At 43.7% G+C, this 21,522-nt stretch overlaps 1 protein-coding gene across 1 annotated transcript in view; it reads left to right on the top strand.

The window, feature by feature from the left end:
- The window catches only part of GPC6 (glypican 6), a 912,081-nt gene that overhangs the window by 844,928 nt on the left and 45,631 nt on the right, over positions 1-21,522 (top strand). Inside the window, exon 6 of the mRNA XM_063126065.1 lies at positions 2,994-3,137. Coding sequence (XP_062982135.1) covers positions 2,994-3,137 — 144 coding nt within the window. The remainder of the gene's footprint in view (positions 1-2,993; positions 3,138-21,522) is intronic.

Raw genomic sequence — 21,522 nt, 5'->3', positions numbered from 1 at the left:
TTTTTGCTGCTTGGTAGCTAGCTATGGATTGCCTCCACCATGTCCCACACAGTGCTTTGCCTCACATATCCTTCTATGTAGCAATAGTAGGATTTAATACTGGGTTCCCAATATTATAAAAGAAAACTTCAAAAGAGCCTGCCCAAGCTGTTCTCTTAGGCCATTGGTGGTGTCTCCAAGAACTGATAACATGCATTCCCCACCTGGGCTCCTCTTCATTTGCATTCACATCAGGGCACACAAGTCTTTTTTCCTTACACTATATCTCAGACACAAGACGTGTCCCATCATTTAGGTCTCCCTTATATCTAAGAGAGTCCTGGGGCTACAAATAATGGGGCATTGTTTAATTTTTGCAGACTCCCAGGTTTCCGCTTCCTGCAGATCTCCCATGTTAGCAAAACCTTTTCTGACAAGCTCTTTGCTAGCTTGAAGTCAGATGGACATTCATGTCAGCCTAAATCACAGGCCTTTAATATCAAATATATTACATGAATATGGCAAATACAACAAATGTTATTAATCGAGATCCACAGACCCCCCTAGGCTTGCTTGGGTTGGGTTTATCTAGATCCTGCTTGTGATCTCCTGTATGTGCCTGGCTTTCGAAATATAACATGTGGAAAGTGATTAAATGAAGCATACACTTTACTTAATTTTAAAGCCATTCAGAAGTGTGACATTATGTTCTGTGGAGTCTAACAACACTATTTCATTCTGTCAGACCTCGGTCTAGAATCTGACACATCAATAAATAGTATCAATGAGATCAATTTCCTCCTTTTAATTTTCAGCCACTTAGTCTCACCCATCTATAACACCAGCCACATTGAGGCTATTATGACACAATCGTCTTTGTAATATGTCACCTTCTCCGGGGCCATTAGCCATCTACCAAAAATGCCTCCTTCAATTTATGTTGATCAGGATTCTTGAGGTGCACACTTGAATTCAAAAGCCTTGTCTCTCCACTTTAGCATTCCTTAGTTTGATAGGTCTCAGAAATGGCTCCCACTCAGTTTTATTCAATTAAGGGAACAGGCCACTCTCCTTTGAGAAGATATCACTTGAAGCACAATGGTTGTCAATGAAGTCCATTCACACGCCAGTCAGTACAGAAAAATCAAGTGAACCTGCCCTAAGGGAGAGTAAAATTTCTCTCTTATGTTGATGCACTAGGGCTGAACTGTATTTCCATGAGTGCTGATTTTTGCTTCAAATGTTGCCCTTCCTATGAGGTAGATTTCTCCCCCCACTGAAAAAGCTATCCTTTCAAGGCTATTTTAGGGTGGTGGTGAGGAATTTCCCAGTCTTGGCACTGTGGAGGTCCAGAGCAAAGCCTAAATAAACCCTGAACATATTGAATTTCTTTCACCCCAAAGCCCAAATTCTGTTCTGAAGAAGCTTTCAGTGCCCACATTCTAGTGGTGGGAGGGGCTAAAGGCAAAAGGGGTGGGGCTAAAATACCAGCATATTTTATCCTAAAGCTCTTCCTGCCAGTAACTAACTCTTAGGAGAGGCATTTCAACCTTGAAGAGAAAAAACTGCACTATAGCTGGGAAACCACCAAATGATCAGGGGGGAAGGGAAGACCAGGGGAAACAGTATAGCCTTCTGGGGAACCCCAAAGAGCAAAATTGAAAACCCAGGAGGGCAGGATTCGGCCAGTAGGTCTGAGGTTCTGAACCCTTGCCCTAAATGAAGGAAGCTCCATTGCCTTTGGACGTCCCTGAACAATCCCAAAACAACAAAGCCCAGAGAGGTTTCTCAGACTTGAAAGGGGGACCCTGTGCAGTCCTGGAGGTAGTCCATGCTCAAGACCATGCTCAGGTGATTTTTAGTACGCTGAAAAAAATGTTGAAAAACACAGATATTGTTTGTTCAGCCTACGTGGAAACCAAAATGGAACCTATCCGCTCTTTTTTTCATTCAGCCCATGTTAGGGAGAGCCAGTGTGGTGTAGTGGCTAAAGTGTCAGACTGGGAGTCGGGAGATCTGGGTTCTAGTCCCCACTCAGCCATGGAAACCCACTGGGTGGCTTTGGGCCAGTCACAAACTCTCAGCCCAACCAACCTCACAGGGTTGACGTTGTGAGGATAAAAGGGAGAGGAGGAGGATTAAGAGCTTTATCACGCCAATCACTGCAAATTGTGTGCAAAGGACTCTGAAGTTTTCCAGTTTATAATCTGCTTTGACTGTGAAGTACTCCCATGCATCCTGCTTTAATTGTGCTATGAAGCCAAAAGACCCGACCTGTTTTGCTACTACTTTTGGAGCGAATCATTTGTTGTTTTCCGAGCAGCCACTGCAGGAGCAGGATTTGATACGTTTAAACTTCAAATTAAACAAATGCGTTCATCTGTGTAAGTTTTAAAGATAAAGACATCAAAATTGGCACAGTAATAGATATTAAGGAGAGCTTTAAGCATACCAAATTTGAATCGGATTGGGTCATCTGTTGATTTTGTAATGATTTTTTTACATTTCCCCCCTTAAAACCTTTTCCTGGTATGCAAAGGATCTTAGGAGCACTGCTGCCCGGGTTGTGATTTAGCTAGCAACAACAACAATGACAGCTTTGCACCGTAGGGGATAATTCGAGGGAAACAGGTACGTGGGATGAAGCTATATGTATGCCACCTTGGGTTCCTTGGAGGAAAAAGGGCAGGATATAAATGCAATCATCATCATCTAAGAAGCGAGGTCCATTATGGGACAAAGGATAGGAACATATAGTTTGGATACAGAAGACGCAACCTGAAATCCCTGATTAATTTACCAAGCTTGGTGGATGGCCTTCAACAAGTAAGACCACCAAAAATACCACACAGCAAATCAATATTTAAAAAGTCTGCTTCTTCAAGGGTTGATGATAACACTGCAGACATATCACTTTCACCTGGTTTATCAATGCTAAATTTCTACCCAGAGTTAGATGCTGCTAGAATCTATTTTGATGGACCCTTTGGTGTAATAAAACTTGGTTCTTGCAGGTCTTTCAAGGATGTGGACAGCCTAAACCAGCTCCAGGTTTAAGATCCTCCCGCTCCATTCCTGATAACTTTAATACCCGCTTTCGACCCTATAACCCTGAAGAAAGGCCGACAACAGCTGCTGGTACGAGCTTGGATCGGCTGGTAAGTCACATCTGTGGTAAACGTGATCTCAACTGTCATTAAAATGAAGGAATCTTTATTTTGAAAGCTGACCCTCCTGAAGTGGCGATTGGGTGAAACTGCAAGAGGAAGATGTGTCCTAGAACAATGAGCAGCTGCTTTCCTCAGAAAACAAGTAACAATAAAATAATTCCATTCTTTTGCATACCAATAAGTAATACTAGAAGTACTCTTGAGGTTCAATGAAATAGACACACCATTCCTTTTGGAGAAATGCCGTTTGGTTAAGATGTTCCTTTAAATCAAGGGTGGGGAGCCCCAGGCCCAAGGGTTCCAATCCAACTCTCCTGGGGTCCAAATGCATTCTTCCAGGGTTCCCCAGATGGCCACACTCCCTTTCCCAGGCCTTTTCCCCTTTTCCCCCAACCACAGATGGTTTTGTGATTTCCTGGGTTTTGTGCTATTTCCCTCCATTTTAAAAGGTTGAAATCCCTCTCCTAAGGCTTGCCTATTGACAGTGAGAGCTTTAAGCTCCAATGTACGCTCTGTGTGTGTGTGTGTTGAATGGGGGGGGGGGTTGTTGTATTTTTGCCCTCAACCCTTTTGCTTTGCCCATCCCCCATTTCCTTTGGCTCCACCCACCACTGGAATGTGCCCCTTGAGAGCCTCTCCGAATTTGAATTCAGCTGTGGGGCTAAAAGAGGTTTCCCATCTCTGATTTACTTGTTAAATGAAGGAGGGGAAAAGCTAGTTATAGCAAAATTCTTACCTGTGCTTTCTCAAGCAGTGTAAGGGCCTTGCTAGACCATGCCGGTTAAGCCAGCAGGGAGGCGGGGCGACGGCGCGCTAACTTTAGCGCGCGCTGCCCCACCTCCTAGACGGCCGACGCGCAGGGACTCTGGAAGCCCTGTAGTGTCGGCCATTTTGTTTTCAATTTAAAGGGGCCATGTGCACCCTGAAGCCGCGGACAAGGTAAGCGCCTTTTTTAAAAAAAAATTAAAAAAAACCCGCTCCTGATCCCCCCTGCCATCCCCGATGCCTCCCTGCCCACTCTTTCCCCGCCCGTCCTCCCTCTCCCCGATGCCCGTGTCGCCCGTCCTCCCTCTCCCCGATGTCCATGCCGCCCGTCCTCCCTCTCCCCGATGTCCGTGTCGCCCGTCCTCCCTCTCCCCGATGTCCATGCTGCCCGTCCTCCCTCTCCCTGATGCCATCCTGGTGCCCGGCCTTCTCCCCCCCTCCTGCCAGGTCTGGCCTTCCCCCCCCGGGATCCCCCCCTGGCCCAATGGGCACAGCGCTCGTATGAGCGCTTTGCCCAGTCTGTGGCTTTTCCCGGCTAAGCGAGTAGCCGCAAAAAGCCACAGACCTTGCTAGACGTTTCGCAGCCTCGTCCTCAGGCCGGGGCTGCGGAAAAGGCGCGCCATAAGCAAATTCGCTTATGGAGCGTTAAGGGAGGCTTCAGTGCGGCCTGACCCCAGATTCCCCTGTGGGTCATCTGGACACACAGCAGGGAAACCGGGCCTCACAGCGCACTAAGGCCTCGTCTAGCAAGGCCCTAAGTCTTTGCTTTTTTTTCAGGTTGCAAATCTTTAAAACAACAACAACATAATTTTGGTTAGCTACTGTAGAACTTTACAAATCATTAAACATCCCATATTTTCTCCCTTAAACTTGGGTTGTGTTTGTTATTAGACAATAGGCCAGTTTGCATGACACGGCAGCCCATCATGGGTTAATTTACCTGCAAGGAACTGGAGTCCCGCTGGTAATCGTTATAAATATGCAAGCCCTGGCCAAGGGTTGCCAGCATTGGTTGGCAGGGTTATTTCAGGGTTAAACAACCCTCACATAAACCTAAAACATACCATGGATTATGAGAGAGTTGTTTAATCCTCAAATAACCCCCACCAGCTGAGTGGATTAACGCAGGGTGGGCTGTCATGTCCTCTGAGCCAGGTCTGGGGCTGTAGTGTTTCACTACATAGCTGTACACAACCAAACCAGAAGTATCATAATAATTAAAGATTGTTCATACAATTTGAGCAATTGTCATCCGATAAAATGAATGGCTGTTTAAAAAACTGGGATATTTTGAAATTATGTCAAAGTGTTATATGCCTTCTTACTCAGCACTGTTCCTATGACCAAATGATCCTACTGAGCACCCCACAACCCCCACAGAATGTAAGAAAACAACGCTTTTGACAGCCATGAGGGAAGGGTAGAGTTTGGGTGGATGCCTTGATTCAGCTGAGGAAAATTTCATGTGAATCACTTCTTGGGTCACGAGATGCAGGTATCAATCTGATACACATCCAAATGTGCATTATCAGAATGTGCATTTTATTATAGATGCTTTCTATCCTCAATGCATTGTTTTCAATGAGATGTGTGTCCCTATGCACATTCTGGTACAACTCATTGCACTTAAATGCTAAAGTTGGACCCAAGCAAGGATGCTTCTCTCAAGGCTGTCTCCCAGTACATCTTTGGTGGAAGTTGCTGACCCCGAAAGTGGTTTTATCAAAGGCAAGCAGACTTCCCCATCATCACTGCCCCAGGTACATCAGGCCCACAACTTTGATGAATGTCCTGAAACATTTTTTTGGGATGGATAGAAAGACTCACCAGATAGTTTTAAGAGCAGGAGCCCACAAGTTCAAGACCATACTGGAAGCTCATCATCTTTCATGGCATTCCTATTTTTTAAAAAATACCTTAACCATCTCCAGGAATTATATGATATATATATATATAGCTTTCTTTTCTTTTAAAACTCTCACAGTTGCTTAGATAGAGTTTGCAGTCATCTACCATGCAGATATGGAGCTTTTGGTGGTCCTACAGGTCCATACCTGCTTAATTTCAACAGCGCTAGAGCGTCCCAAGCCCATCCAAATATGCACTTGAGCGTGGATGTGATCTACGCTCCCGGCATTGTTTTCAGCGGGATGTGCATTCCTATATCTACATTCTGGCATAACATCTTGACAACAGATAGCTGGATGTGTTAGAAATAAAATCTGCTAATAAACTGCCAGAGATAGCAATAACCTTTTATTAGATGGTACTTTGTTATACCATCTGCTTCTGATATTTCACAGAATTAATTCGCAGTGTTGCATCCAATAGCATGAACCTTATGGATTTTGGAGGTTGTGTTAAGTAAGAATATTAAGTAAGCCCCTTCTGCTTCACCAACCTCAGCCCAATTACTCTGTTTCTTGATCCCCCACACATCCATGCATCCCATCCCAGATCCACTTCTCTGGAATTCCATCTAACCAGCATGGTGTAGTGGCTAAAGTGTTGGACTGGGAGTTGGGAGATCCAGGTTCTAGTCCTCACTCAGCCATGGAAACCCACTGGGTGACTTTGGGTCAGTCACAGACTCTCAGCCCAACCTACTTCACAGGGTTGTTGTTGTGAGGATAAAATGGGGGGGGGGGGGGAGGAAGAGGATATGTATGCTGCCTTGGGTTCCTCGGAGAAAAAAAGGCGGGATATAAATGTAATAAATAAGTAAATAAATAAAAACCTCTCTTCTTCATTAGGCCTCCCTTGTGCTTTTGCCCTAATAGGCTGCTGCTACTCAATCAAGCACATCTTTGATGGGCCCAGTTAAATGTTTGACCGCCATAATCAAATACTGCTGGACTCCCTGGCTTGGTCCTGGTCCCAGGCTTTTGGAGCCTTCTTGCTCATGTGCATGGAACTCCCTCCCACAGGATTCCACAATGGCAAATGTGCTGGCTCCTCACATCCCCAAATGTAGCGCTACATATGGGCTGCCACAAATGATCACCGTGTCATTATGTGTGGAGTGTGCTTCTCACCTGTCACTTCTCTCTGTCAAGCTAATTCTCTTAGGGCAATTCACCGTTCTGGGTACTGTCAGAAACCTGAGAGGGATGAGAAGCTAGTAGACACTGTGGCCAGATCTACACCAAGCAGGATATGACACTTTGAAAATGTTTTGAAAACTGTCTGTGGAGTGTGTCCTGGGCCCCAACAGTTGTCACTACTGTTATATAAACTGTTTTAAAGCAGGAGTGTAGATCCTGCCTGTTTGAGGAACCTATGTAGGTTCACCTGGGAGAAAGAACCCTGCCCCCCCCCCAAATAGCGCACCCACCCCCCTCAGCAAAGCAGCAAGGAAAAATCTCTTTCAATGCATAAGCCCTATTCCGGCATTCAACTGAATGGATAAGTGAACATGCGACCCCAGAGCAAGGCCACATTGTGTAGTTTTGCCTAGGATGTCACACATGTCATCTGATCCCCTCCACTGGTGTCCGCACATAGAACAAAAACGTCTGGCCTCCACATGAGTCAAAACACCATGCTGACAGGATTCTGGCTCGCATGGAGGGCTTCACATGCACCTGGACCGGCATTAAGGGTAGGCATCAAGGACTGGGCACCTGTCGAGTGTAACAGTATGAAAGAAGTACTGGATTTGGCCTGAGTGGGTTGTTCTCCCGAAGAGGAACCAGGAAGTGGTTGGGGGCAATGCTCACCCCTTCCAACCCTGAGGAGGGAGGGGCCACAGCCTGAGAGAACACAGTGGAAAGGCTTTGTTTAAATAAAACAGGCATGTTTCAAAGACAGAGTCTGTGGGGTGCAGGACACCAACTATGACCTCCTTCAGCCGAAGGGAAATGGGAAGTCGTGTTCCCTTACCGTTGGCTCTGAAGCTGCATCTCTTCCGCTTCTGTAATGAGCTCCAATTACACAGAGCGAAAGAGCAGGAAGAGAAACGACCATGTGGCTTGTACAGCTTCAACGCAGTTTAATGGGACAGCTCCCTCTAGTGGGCACTTTATAGCGGAACTTCTCAGAAAAGTTGGCTTTTCTGAGATGCACAGGACGATCACTGCATTGTGAGTGGCCAGTCGCGAGCATGTGATAAAACACTCGTCTGAAGAAGCCCATTGACAAGAGGCTCCTGGAGATGCTCCACCTCTTCGCCATTGCAACTTGTTCGTCCACCAGTGGTGGTGATGCAAGGGAGGAGCAGTAGGGGCCTACTTGCTCACTGGCTCTCTGTCAAGCTAGGAATTGGTAGCAGTAATAACAAAGAGGAAGAGGAGCAATAACAGCTGGTGGCAATAGCAATGAGGTAGGGTGACCATATGGAAAGGAGGAAAGGGCTCCTGAATCATTAATAGTTGTATAGAAAAGGGAATTTCAGCAAGAAGATGATGATGATGATGATGATGATGATGATGATGATGATGATGATGATTCCGCCTTTTGCCCAATACTGGGCCTCATATGTATGCATGTAGCACCTGGTGAAATTCCCTCTTCCTCACAACAGCTAAAGCTACAGGAGCCCTGCCTTCTTTTGTATCTGTTCAAGAGGACAGGGCTCCTGTAGCTTTAGCTGTTGTGAGGAAGAGGGAATTTCCCTTTTCTATACAACTCTTAAAGATAAAGGAGGAGCCCTGTCCTCCTTTTCATATCGTCACACTAAATGAGGGCCTTCCAAATTCTGGAGCCAGCACTGGCATGTCCAGCGAAGGTCCCTCCTGGAGACATTCTTGCTCAATGCTCAAATGCCAGAGGGAGGGGCTACTCAGTGCAGCTCCACCCCCGTCTCCCATGTTCTCCTATTTAGGCAGGATCTACACTACTGCATTAAAGTGCTTTAAAGCACTTTCTAACAGTTTTGACAACTGTTGGGGCCCAGGACACACTCCATATACCATTTTCAAAACAGTTATAAAGCGCTTTAAAGCAGTAGTGTAGATCTGGCCCTGGTAAGTATAGCACTGTTAGTTAAAGGCCATTGTGGTAAGCAGCAAGAAAAGCAAACCTCTCCCACTTTCCCCTTCCATGATTTAAAGATCTAAGTTCCAAATGGCGAATTGAGCCTGGCCATATGGCCAATTTAAAAGATTCCCACCATTTGGGAGATATTTTCACTAGTTGTAATACGTTACTCTCAAGATGAAACACAGAGAGCAGCATTTCGACAGATAGATCCATTTCCGTCCGTGAGAAAATGGAGCATGCCTACATCTGAAATGAGTAATCTCGTGCCTGTCACATTAAAGTGCAATCACTTCAGCTACCAATTAACTTCACAATACACTCATTTTTACAGCTCCACTCATAATTAAATAAGCACTTATTGTTGTTAAGTGTCCGCATGCATAATGCATCTTCCCTCGCTAAAGTTTAATTAAGGAATTCACATTTCATACAAGACCGGACGAAAAACTTGTTTTATAACTACATTAGACATATGCAACAGTGTTTTAGCAATCAGTGCCTTCAACCATCGTCCCCTCAGACACAAAATAAATATTTTTGTTTTGACAAGCACTGCAAGGTACTCCCCTCTAGAGGAATCCTATTCAAGCTTTTCTATTGAAGATTACTCTGAAATGACTCTTTACATCCAAAATATAAAAGTAAAACTGCTGTAGTACAGTGACTTCATTGTAAAGTTTTTTTTCTTCATTCCTCTCTTTTTTAAAAAATAAATGTTCGCTAATTCTGCAGCTTACTCAAAGAGTTTGGCTGCAAAGTGTTACAATAAGAATTTCTTATAAATATGTCCAAATATATCCAAATTTGTAATACCTACATGGCTGAGATGATAGGATATGCTATATTTTAAAAGAAATTACGATATCTTGCCGATATCATCAGTATGTACACATGTATGATGATGGTGGTGGTGGTGGTATTTGAATGGCATTTGTTTTTAGCATATATATATATATATATATATATATATATGTGTGTGTGTGTGTGTGTGTGTGTGTGTGTGTGTGTGTTTTGTAATTTTGTTGTAAGTTTCTCTTATGAGAAACACAACTAAGAAATCCAATTACTATTATTAACAACAGCAACATTTCTATCATACTAGCTGTACCCGGCGTAACACACGCTGTTGTAGCATATCTTAAAGTTTATTAATTAAATATCATTGCAGGGGCGCGGGCTGCTTGGAGGCTGCTGATACAGCACTGTCTGGCCGATCTGGGGGGCAGGGAGGTTGGGGGGAGGGGGAGCAGGTGTCCCCCTTTCCCCAGGGTTCCTGTCAGCCTTGGGCCGCCCGCCTATCTCGCATGAGATTAGGCTGGGGCCTGGGCTCGCAGCAGGCAAGCGGCCTCCCACCCAGACACCAAGGGCCCCAGCCGTGCCTCGCTCATGATCCAGACCCTCTCCCCCGGGGTTACTGTTGCTTAGCAACCTGTATCAGCTGAAGCCTTTACGGAAACATACCTAAGCATTTTATATATATAAATTTTGAGAATTTATATATATAATTTTTTAAAATGTAAGTATCATAGAATCTACAGTCGGAGGGGTGTTGGAGGCCATCTAGTCCTACCCACTGCCCCATGCAGGAAGCCCAGAGGTAGAACATCCCAAACGGATGGCTGTCCAGCCTCCACTTGAAGACCTCCAGCAAAATATCCAATATCCGTCTATTGGCACATGCTGACACATATATTCCAATTCACATATTTTCCACAGAAACACATCTGCTCAGGAGCAGGTTACTTGCCACAATTGCAGTTCAAAAATACTTTTCTCTCCTGCTAATTCAGAACATGGACTGCTCGAGTAGAAATGAAGGGTTTTTTTTAAAAAAAAAAAAAAACCTGCCATCTAGCAAGGGGAATCTGTATGAATCAGGCATGTGCACAGTCAGCCCATAATATGGATACAGAGGTACCTCTGAATGCACATTTGCATCCACATTTTGGTGCTAATCGGAGCCCTATTGGACTAGTGATGGGAATGCTTCGTCTTCCATGGCCACTGTGAGTTACACTTCAGCAAGACTGGAGTCATTGGCCCTGTTCAGACGACACCTTAAACCATGGCTTTAACCACAGTGAATAAGACTTTCTGGCTTAACCACTGTTGTTAAAGCCATGGTTTAAGGTGTCTTCTGAACACAGCCTGGCTTTCTGGCTTAACCACTGTGGTTAAAGCCATGGTTTAAGGTGTCTTCTGAATGGGGCCAGTATGTTCGGTGCAGACTTAAATATGCTTAGAGTAGACCCACTGAAACCATTGGGACTTAAGTTAGTTAACTGCATTTCCAGGATATAACACTTGGAAAATATTTTGAAGACTGTATAGGGAGTGTGTCCTGGGCCTCAACAGTTGTCACTACTGTTATAAACCGTTTTAAAGCAGTAGTGTAGATCCTGCCTAAGTCTGGATCCAGCACATTGTTTTAAAAAATGGGGTGGGGGAATCCTGGAGACATAACCAAGGGCAAAATAAATATGCAATTAGCACATTCATATAACACATACATTTTTGATACACAGAATTTTTGAATTCTCTGTGATTGCCCTTCCCCATCACCCCAAATTACATCTGTAAATAAGCTGTGAAATGAGAATCAGGATCTTTCACGTCTCTGCCAGGAAACACTTCCTAACATATCATAAAGCTATTTTTCACTCATTCTACAGCAGTGGGAATCGGCCTTAAAAATTATAAAAACACTGTTGTAAGGACAAAGAACAATACCTTCTTTGTGTATTTCAGCTAGAGAGGAGTCAGCTAAGCCAAAGTAAACTCATAAAACGGGCTGACAAAATGGGGATAAGTGATGTTTTGAAGCTGTGCTGCTTACTAGTAGCTTGAATCCAGGATTAACTATACCAAGAAGAAGAAGACAAAAGGACACTTTTTAGAGCAACTCATGTCTGTCTGTACTAAGGATTTACAGCAGTTGTACTGGTGGCTGGTCCCTGGTATCTGAAACATGAGCAAATCTCAGTGTAAATAAGGCAATCTGTCCTGTGCAATCCCAATGACTTGCATGGACAAATTTAGCTTTATGTGACTCTGCCACATACTTTTCTGCATTTCTGTAGAACAGTAGGCAAATGATCATGGTTCCCACTTAGCCATATGCTGCAGTTTACGGTTATTCCCATTTTTCTCTGGACTGAATGTGAATTGGGAAAATGTATGTGTTGCTGTTCATGTTTATTTATTTACTTATTACATTTATATATCGCCCCATAGCTGAAGCTCTCTGGGCAGTTTACAAAAGTTAAAAACAGTGAACATTAAAAAGTATACAAAATTTAAAACCAAAAACATAAAAACAACAGTATAAAAACTTGTTTTATTATTTATGACTCACTTTGCTATGCAAATAAAGCATTCCCAAAGTGACATGCAAAAGGCATGATACAATGCATTTCAGCTAATAATTAAAATACTATCAATACCAATATGAGCATTACCACTCCGAAGACCAGCTTACACAATAGCAAAAATGTTAATTCAGTCCCATTCCATAATTTATCTGTGGTTGAGAAAAGCCTTCAAAAATAATAAGGGCCCTTCCCTGTCAGTAGAAATTGTAGAAGGGGTTGCCTAACCAATCAACCTGGGCAGAAAATTTCAGACTATGGCTAACACAACTGAAAAAGCCCTGCTCTGCTTCCCAACTAATTCAGGCTGCGATCCTACACCTATTTGCCTGAGAGAAATCCCAACTGAATTCACTGAGACTTACATCTATAGATGTATGCATAGGATCACACTGTAAATGAATGAACAAGGAATTAAGGATAAGTTTATAGCACAGGTGGGAAACCTTTCAATTCAAGAGCAAAATTCAATTCCAGAGAAGCTCTCAGAGGCCATATTCCAGTGGTGGGTGGGAACGAAGGTAAAGCGGGGGAGACTAAAAATACCCATGTGTACGCACGACAAAGAATCATAGAATAGTAGAATTGGAAGGGGCCTATAAGGCCATTGAGTCCAACCCCATGCTCAATGCAGGAATCTACCTTAAAGCATCACTGACAGATGGCTGTCTAGCTGCATCTTGAATGTCCCTAGTGTGGGAGAGCCCACAACCTCCCTAGGTAACTGGTTCCATTGTCGCACTGCTCTAACAGTCAGGAAGTTTTTACTGATGTCCAGCCGGAATCAGGCTTCCTGTAATTTGAGCCCATTATTCCATGTCCTGCACTCTGGGATGATCCAGAAGAGATCCTGTCCCTCCTCTGTGTGATAACCTTTCAAGTAGTTGAAGAGTGCTATCATGTCTCCCCTTAGTCTTCTCGTATCCAGGCTGAACATGCCCAGTTCTTTCAGTCTCTTCTCATAGGGCTTTGTTTCCAGACCCCTGGAACATATTGTAGCTCTGTTTTCCAATAACTAAGCCTTAAGAGGGGCATTTTAGAATGGGGGGAGGGAGGGTACACAAAAGCCAGGAAACCACCCAGTCATCAGTTGTTGGGAGAAAAGGGACAATGCCAGTAAAACGTGTGTGGCCACCTGGGAATTCTGGAGGGCTGGATCAGGACCCCAGGAGGGTCAGATTTGGTTCCCAATCCTGATAATTCCCCACCCTTGGTTTATAGTATTTGATGGATGAGGAGGCATAAATCGAGACAGTTCTCCTTGTGGTACAAATCTCCCAAGTTGTTTAGACAGGTTCCGACCAAGATACAAGTTGGGGGGATCTACACTACTGCTTTTAAAGCGCTTTAAAGCACTTTGAAAACGTTTTGAAACCTGTATATGCAGTGTGTCCTGGGCCCCAACAGTTGTCAAAACTGTTATAAAGCGCTTTAAAGCAGTAGTGTAGATCCCGCCCCCCCGGTAGTCTAACATCCTGTTCCCAGCAGTAGACAGCCAGATGCGTCTGGAAATGCTCTGGTAACGTACAAAGGTGATGACCATTCCTTATTGTTGCCCACAAGATAAGATGCTTGGAGGTATAATACCTCTGAACATGGATGTTTTATTTAGCTGTAGATAAACATGTCCTATGAGTCTATGAGTTTATGAAGCCAAAAGCCATTTCCTGTGTTTGCCCCAGTTTTAATAATGTATACTTTGAGGAATGTCTACTTCAAGTAGAATCCACAATGGTAATAATTGGATGACCATATGGAAAGGAGGACAGGGCTCCTGTATTTTTAACAGTTGTATAGAAAAGGGAATTTCAGCAGGTGTCTTTTGCATGGATGCAGCACCTGGTGAAATTCCCTGTTCATCACAATAGTTAAAGCTGCAGGGGCCTTGGCCACTTGACCAGATACAAAAGAGGGCAGGGCTCCTGCAGCTTTAACTGTTGTGATGAAGAGGGAAGTTTACCAGGTGCTGCCTGCATACAAATGACACCTGCTGAAATTCTCTTTTCTCTACAACTGCTAAAGATACTGGAGCCCTGTCCTCTTTTCCATATGGTCACTCTAGATAATACTAATACTAATAATGACTGTAGCAGGATCCGCTGGTTCATTTATTCTTGTTCCCAGATTTCTAGTAAGCTGTTTCCTTGAATTATCACTATCTCTGTGTTGTTCTGTTGTCCACCCTGTCCAACTTCCTCATGCTCATCGATTACGAGGCTCATAAATTGTCTGAATCCTCTTAATATCCCTTGGACACGCCAGCCACCATTTAATTTCAGTGATAGCTTCTTGTCCATAAATGTTGCCTCATGACTAGTCACTGCTACAACAAGCATTTCTCTCCTCGATTTCCTGTGTTCTTCTGAGAGATGAAAAATCCAAGCAACTCAGCCTTGAAAGCCCATTCACCACCCTGCCTAACGGGCTCGGGCGGGGGCCGGTATTTGCGAGCAGGGAGGAGATAGAAACGAAACAACCACAGCACAGGCTGCACGTGTGCTGCCTCGTGTTGTGGGGGCGAAGCCGAGGGTATAAAGGCTCAACCCCACGAGGCACTTGGCCTCTTTCACTTTCGGCCCCACCCTCCCACCCTGTAAACCAGTATAGGTGTAACTAGTCACCTTCTTTGGAGAGGGGGCTGAGTAGGAATTTTCCCTGCCATTTAGAAACGAGCAGGTTTTCGCCTACACTATACTGGATCAATAGGTTGATCTAATGGCAGCGTTGTGCAGGAATTGGTGGAAGTCAGGATAGGGACGGTGACCACGCTGGCACCTTTATGGTGATGGGCAATCCAGAGGTCCTGCTCCTCGGGGCTTTGAAGCCTTTGTGCCAGGATATGGTTTGACTTTGGGGACCTTCTTGTCTCATCTACTTGGCTGTGCAGCCTGAGTGGAGATGACGCAGGTCAGTCTCCCCAAATATGCAAGTGTGGTTGGAAAGGGGGCCAGGTCACCCGACCCCCCCTTTTCCAGCGGAGTGGATCACCCTGGGGACAGGCTAGATTCCTGAAGAGAAATAAGATGATTCCCGCACGGTCACACGCAGATCCATGGAGGGTAGAATTGCCATGAGTAAATAAAGAGGCCCTATTTTAATCCCATATTCTGGTGTCTGTGTTTTATTTCTGGTACTTCCTTCTCTGTTCGTAACCCCCAACTGTATCTATTCCCAAAACTTGGACAAGTCACAATAAACCCTGATCTCACAGATGAACTTTCTGAGGCTGCCAATTCAGTTGGTACCAGGGCAGGAGATGATATGAAGAACATGTGATACAAGCTGCCTTACAGGTCTGGATCATATCAGTATCTGGATGCATACGAGATGCACCACCTTGCGTTCCATTATGGAAGAAAGGAAGGATATAAATGCAATACTTAAAAAAAAAAAACAGGTATCAAATGCAATGGTACAGAGTAATGGGCAACATCCCAGTTTGGAAAAAAGATATGTTATTATTAATATATTTACACTTCAGTGGAGAAACACAATTATCACAGACTAATGAGTAAAGATTCATCCTTAGATAACAACGTAGGATAATCTGAACTGGTTCCAACCAGAAAAAAACTCCTCTCTTTTTTTCTTTTTGTATTACTTGAAGCAGAAGAGAACAACCAAAAACAAATCAATTGCAACTGAGCCAGAAAGGGACCAAAATAAACACAAGGGCTTTTGGAATAAAACTGTCTTTGAGGTCTCCCTGATAATATATAGCCAGATTGTTTTATATTGATTTATCATAAGCACTGCAATACAAGGCAGTATAGAGTGTTTAAAATGAAGTGAGAGACATCTTTGTCATCTTTATAGCGTCAGTCTTTGCCGAAACGTCACCTAAAATAACCAAGAGGTGTGGGTGGATGTGTACATGTGTAAAATAGTCACGTGGATATATGGGGAACAAAATTAAGAACTAATGGCCCTTAACGGAGTCCTAAGTTTCAAAAAGGGCTTCTATCTCCAGTATGAATTAAGTGCCTCAGATTTATTTCCATTAAGATGTTGAGAAGGAATTGCTCCTGATGTTATTTTTCTTTTCTTTCTTTTTTTAAAGCTATCTCTTTCTGTTATGTAGAACATTCCTTGATGAAATCAGGATCAGAGTAAAAATAAATATATGTGGTGGTTTTTTAAAAAAAAAAATCGTTTAATGGAAAAGGGTTGGGATGTTTGTATATATCATTCTTACAATGCTAAGAGCTTTTGTTGTATAGCTTTGTAGCACTGAGAAAAAATAAAATTAAAAATTATTTCAAGCACTTAAAATAAAATGTACCCAAAAAAAGGAAGAAGAGTTAAATGATGCAGAGATGGCTTAAGGCTAATTGGATATGTGTATATTGTCACCCATAGCGTGCATAATTAAATAAACCCAATTCACAGTGGTTTGCTGATACCGATACATTATCTTTTGTGCAGCTATCTGCTTTCTATATCCTAACACTTTGTCTTGAATTCTTTTTCTTTTTCTTTCCCTTTTGCTTCCCAGAGGACTATCTGGAAGACAATGCAACATGGTGTAAGCTCTGGTATTCGTATTCTTGACTTTCATATCCATTTGCCTGTTTCTGATTTTGCTGTGCAAACTACATCTAGTGTCATCTCTGTTACATTCCCTCTGATTTTCTGCAAAAATAATTTCATTTCTAGTTTTCAGAAATCCTAATACTCTAAATGGGTCCTTTTCATCACCCCTTGTTTTCATTCGCAGCATGGCTTGAATTTAGGCCAATGTTTCTCAAACTCCTAATAGCTGGTGAATGCTTTTCTTCTGCATAGAAATTTGAAGGACACGTCTGTCTTATGACTGTTGAAGTTTCCTTTTAGAGTTTATAAGTGTTATCTACCTTCAGATAAGTACATCTACTGCACAAATTGGGATGTCCCATAGGACCACCTGTACCGTTAGAATGAGGCAGCCACAGACAGCTTATTTTGGGTGTCCTGTAAGGGCGATGAGGGGGGAAAGGAGAAACAGCACACCACAAAAAGGTGTGGAAAGAGAGGCTGGCTCTGGTGCTATACAGGATGATAAATGTAGGCTGGTACGGTATTTGTCCAAAAAAAAAAAGAAGTTTTTATTTAAAAGTTCAAGAAGGCTCAATGTTTCAGATCATCAGATCCTTTGTCAGGAGCTACAATTGAAATATAACATGGTATTTGTATTATTATTATTATTATTTATTTATTTATTTATTTATTTATTTATATAGCACCATCAATGTACATGGTGCTGTACAGAGTAAAACAGTAAATAGCGAGATCCTGCCGCATAGGCTTACATTCTAATAAAACTATGATAAAACAATAAGGAGGGGAAGAGAAAGCAAACAGGCACAGGGTAGAGTAAACAGGCACTGGGTAGGGTAAAACTAAAAGTATAAAGTCAGAACAAAATCAAGTTTTAAAAGCTTTAGGAAAAAGAAAAGTTTTTAGCTGAGCTTTAAAAGCTGCGGTTGAACTTGTAGTTCTCAAATGTTCTGGGAGAGCGTTCCAGGCATAAGGGGCAGCAGAAGAAAATGGACGAAGCCGAGCAAGGGAAGTAGAGACCCGTATTATATTTCAATTGTAGCTCCTGACGAAGGATCTGACGATCCGAAATGTTGAACCTTCTTGAATTTTTTTTAAAAAACATTATTTTCTGACAAATACCAGCCTACATTTATCATCCTGTATAGCACCAGAGCCAGCCTCTCTTTCCACACCTGTCCTGTAAGGGCAGCAGATGGTTAGTTATTTAGTGTATTATTCTTGTATTTGTACTGCCAGGGAAGCGACTATCCAGAGGAGCTTGCAGTATTTTGTGCCTCAAGTGCCAAAATAAGTTTGCTAGAGCTGGGTCCCATGCACTTTGACCAGAGTGAGGGGTGGCATTTGCTGATACTCCTCAGTCAGTTCAATATCTTGGGCTGGACCTGCCACCATCCATTCCAGAGGCATCCTCTCTGAGTTGGCTTCCATCCAATCAAGAGGCACACCCAGATGCTAAGCTGCACTAGACAGTCTCTCTGAGGGTGGGTTATTGTGTGACATCTTTGCACCTTGAGGGAAAGAGAGAAGACCAAAAGATGTAGCCGGCCACTTCCTCTATGGGTGAGATCTTTGGGCTCACAGGTGCCTCATTACTTTCTCACAGCACACCAGCAGTTCTCTCTCACAATCACTAATATGCTCCCACCGCACAGTTTGAGAATGACTGATTTAGCCAAAGGAATGAGAGAACAAGTATGCAAAGGTACCATGATTGAACTTGAGGCTTTCCAGGGGCATCTGGTTGGCCCCTGTGGGAAGCAGGATGTGGGGGCGGGGGGAGTTGATGGATCTTGATGGTCTGATTCGTCAGGGCTGTTTTATGTACTAATGAGTTACACATTTATTGTGGAATAAATATTTAATAGGCAAAAGCCTGGTTTGTTTCATGTGAGAAGGAGACATCCAATCCAGAAATCTAGGGTGCTCCTGGATGGGTGGGTTCCTATAGCTAGCAGTGGAGGGTGGTGGCGCCAGTGTCAGTGGGGGCAGTGAATCTGCTCTGGGTTTCAGTCAGAACAAGGTGCAAAGCTACAGCCTCCACTGAGAGCTAGCAGTCAGAAGGCATTGTGTAGGTATTCCATCTTTTCTTACCTACCAGATTTTCTATTGTAATAATGACTAGCTGATATACCCAGTGTTGCTCCGGCCCCCTAAGACACAGTGAGAAACGGTCATCCACCAGGATGCCCTGGTCCCAGTTAATGGGGACCAGGACCAACTGGATGCATTGAAGACAGAGGGAAGGGGAAGAGGGGAAGGAGGAAGCATGGTCAGGATGAGTTCTTTGTGGACAAGGGATGGATTTAAGACATTCAGCAGGGACAACAAAGCCAACCTCGGTTCAGGCAGAATTCTCTGACCTGTGGCCTCGGAGACTGCCTTGAAAGCTAGTTCCCAAAACTGCTTTAGGGCTTTGCAGTCCCACCACAAGGTTTACTTTGAGCAAGACCTCAGGAGTATCATTTCCAATTTCAGTGAGGAGGGGAGATATTTAATTTGGAAAAATGCAAGATTCAGTAAGGTCCAAAGGCCCACACCTGGATAGATGTAATTTATTACAATAATATCAACAAGCACTAGTGGTATTTATTATATTAATTTTATTTTGGAATACATCATAATATCTATAGCAGTGATAGCAGCATAGGACGTTGACTTGAATAGTGTATACACATGCCCATTTACTTGATTGTAGTAGTATTTATATTTGTTTACTGTTATTCAATAACGTAGGTTCAGATCTTTTCTACACGAGTCTGTTAATCAGCTGTTAATTTGATGCACCTACTTTAGCTTCATCACAGAATTGAGATCTGAGCACTACGCAGGGAACGTTTCCTTTCCTGCTTTTCTTTCACAGAACCTCTAGATGGCACTGTAGTATAGCGGAATAGCGAAAATCACACTTTCTTTCGCTTTCACAATTAAAATCCGCATTTTTCCTACTCTAAAAAACCTGGTTAGACACAGAAGTGACACTGGAGGGTTAGGTCATCATCAAAAGAACCCATAAACAACCATGAGTAGGGAATGAAGAGCTCTGGATTCCCCAGCCACCTCCGCCTCTCCGCCTGCCTCCTGCTGCCGGGGTAAGAGCGACTCGGGTCGGAGAGCTCGGCTTCTGCCTCTGCCGAGCTCTCCGACCCAGGTTGCTCTTACCCAGGCAGCAGGAGGCAGGCGGGTAGCGGCGGCGACAGACGCGCCCGGATTCCCCAGACGCCACTGCCTCCGTCTCTTCAGGCTACAGGTACATACTATCGTTTTGGGGCCATAGTTGGGGCGCATGCACACACCTTCACTACGGCGTGTGGAAGGGCCCCTGATGTCCTCTGAAAAAAATAATGGAATGCTACTGAAGCTAAAAGCAGAACAGAGAAAATAACCTGATCACAGAAAACTAAAATAAGGCAAAGAGGGAAAAGCATACAAGCTATACTCACTGAGAGGATATATTGTGTTCCCATGGGCAAGGACCAGCCTTCAGGATGGATCAGTTCTATAATCCTTGATAAAATTAGGAAAAGCAGTAGCCAGGAAAAGGTGCTACAGGTGATGGGAAATCATTTTTCATAAGTAGGGTGGGGGGCACATAAATAAATGTATGGACAAAATGCTTCCGCATTCCTTGACACACCAAGCAATCCTATGTGAGGGAGAGTCTTCTTACGGATGATCAAGCCCTGCCAGCTCATTTCTGGCCATGGTAGGAGCAGGGAAAGGAGGTTGTTGGGTTTTTTAAAATCTTTTTCTTCTGGCAGATCTTGGCTTTTTAAAATTTACCTCTCATTGAAAGCAATGGGAGGGGAACTATTATACAATCCTTTATCTCCATTCCAGGGGTGGCTGCGCCTCCTTGTTTTTTTTCTGGAGATTTGAATTGGCTCTCTGACTCGTCTTGTTGGTTTAGCGCAAGCATAGCAAATGCAGTACAGCCGTGCTGCTGTTTAGCCTCTTCTCCTGCAGACAAAAATGGAGGCTGTGATTTCCCACCGAATGGAGCGAAAACAGAGAACGGCGCCGGCGATGCACACCCAGATGAAAATGCACGATCTCATTTGACAATGTTGATGTCGATGGTGTCAAATCATTCCAGGAAGAAGTCACTTGAGAACCGGGTTTGGAAATGATAAGTGCAATTAAATCTCTTTGCTGCAGTCAGAATGTATTGGAAACAAAGAGGGCCAGAGTTGCAAATGGAAACGCCCGATTCAGCTGTTCTCTTGATGTTGGTTCTCCCTAGCCATTTTCAGCTTTTTGGATTTAACAGATGCACTGCTTGAGTAGTCATAAGAGAAATGTGCTGCAGAGGATTTTGCCTTTGACAGACACAGTCATAACAAGAAGTCGGTTTACAGCAAAGGAAAAGTGATTTCCCAAGCCAAATGTATAGCTCCTAATATATTTCTCTTTTGCTCGTAATGGACATTTGACACTTTATGGACTTCTGTGGATGTTACTAGTACTTAGAGGGGGGAAACAGCTACTAAAACGAAAGGGATTTATTTACCTTTGCTCCAAGACTTGCGCTGTCATTGAGCTTTCAGGCAAACAGCAATTGGGAGGTGTGCATGCAGTCAGTACTGAATTCATGAAGGTGAGCTTCCACCTTTGGGCTCATTGTTTACCACTTTCCCAACAAAGGAAGGTATCCAGCAAAGAACAAAAATGATATCACCTTGCTGGCCCCACACCGTTCTCTCCCCACTATCAGAGCTGGCTCT

The sequence above is a fragment of the Elgaria multicarinata genome, chromosome 5, assembly GCF_023053635.1.
Source record: "Elgaria multicarinata webbii isolate HBS135686 ecotype San Diego chromosome 5, rElgMul1.1.pri, whole genome shotgun sequence".
Classification (NCBI taxonomy): Eukaryota; Metazoa; Chordata; class Lepidosauria; order Squamata; family Anguidae; genus Elgaria; species Elgaria multicarinata.
Note: the sequence above shows the minus strand (reverse complement) of the source record. Positions and strands in the feature narration are given on the sequence as shown.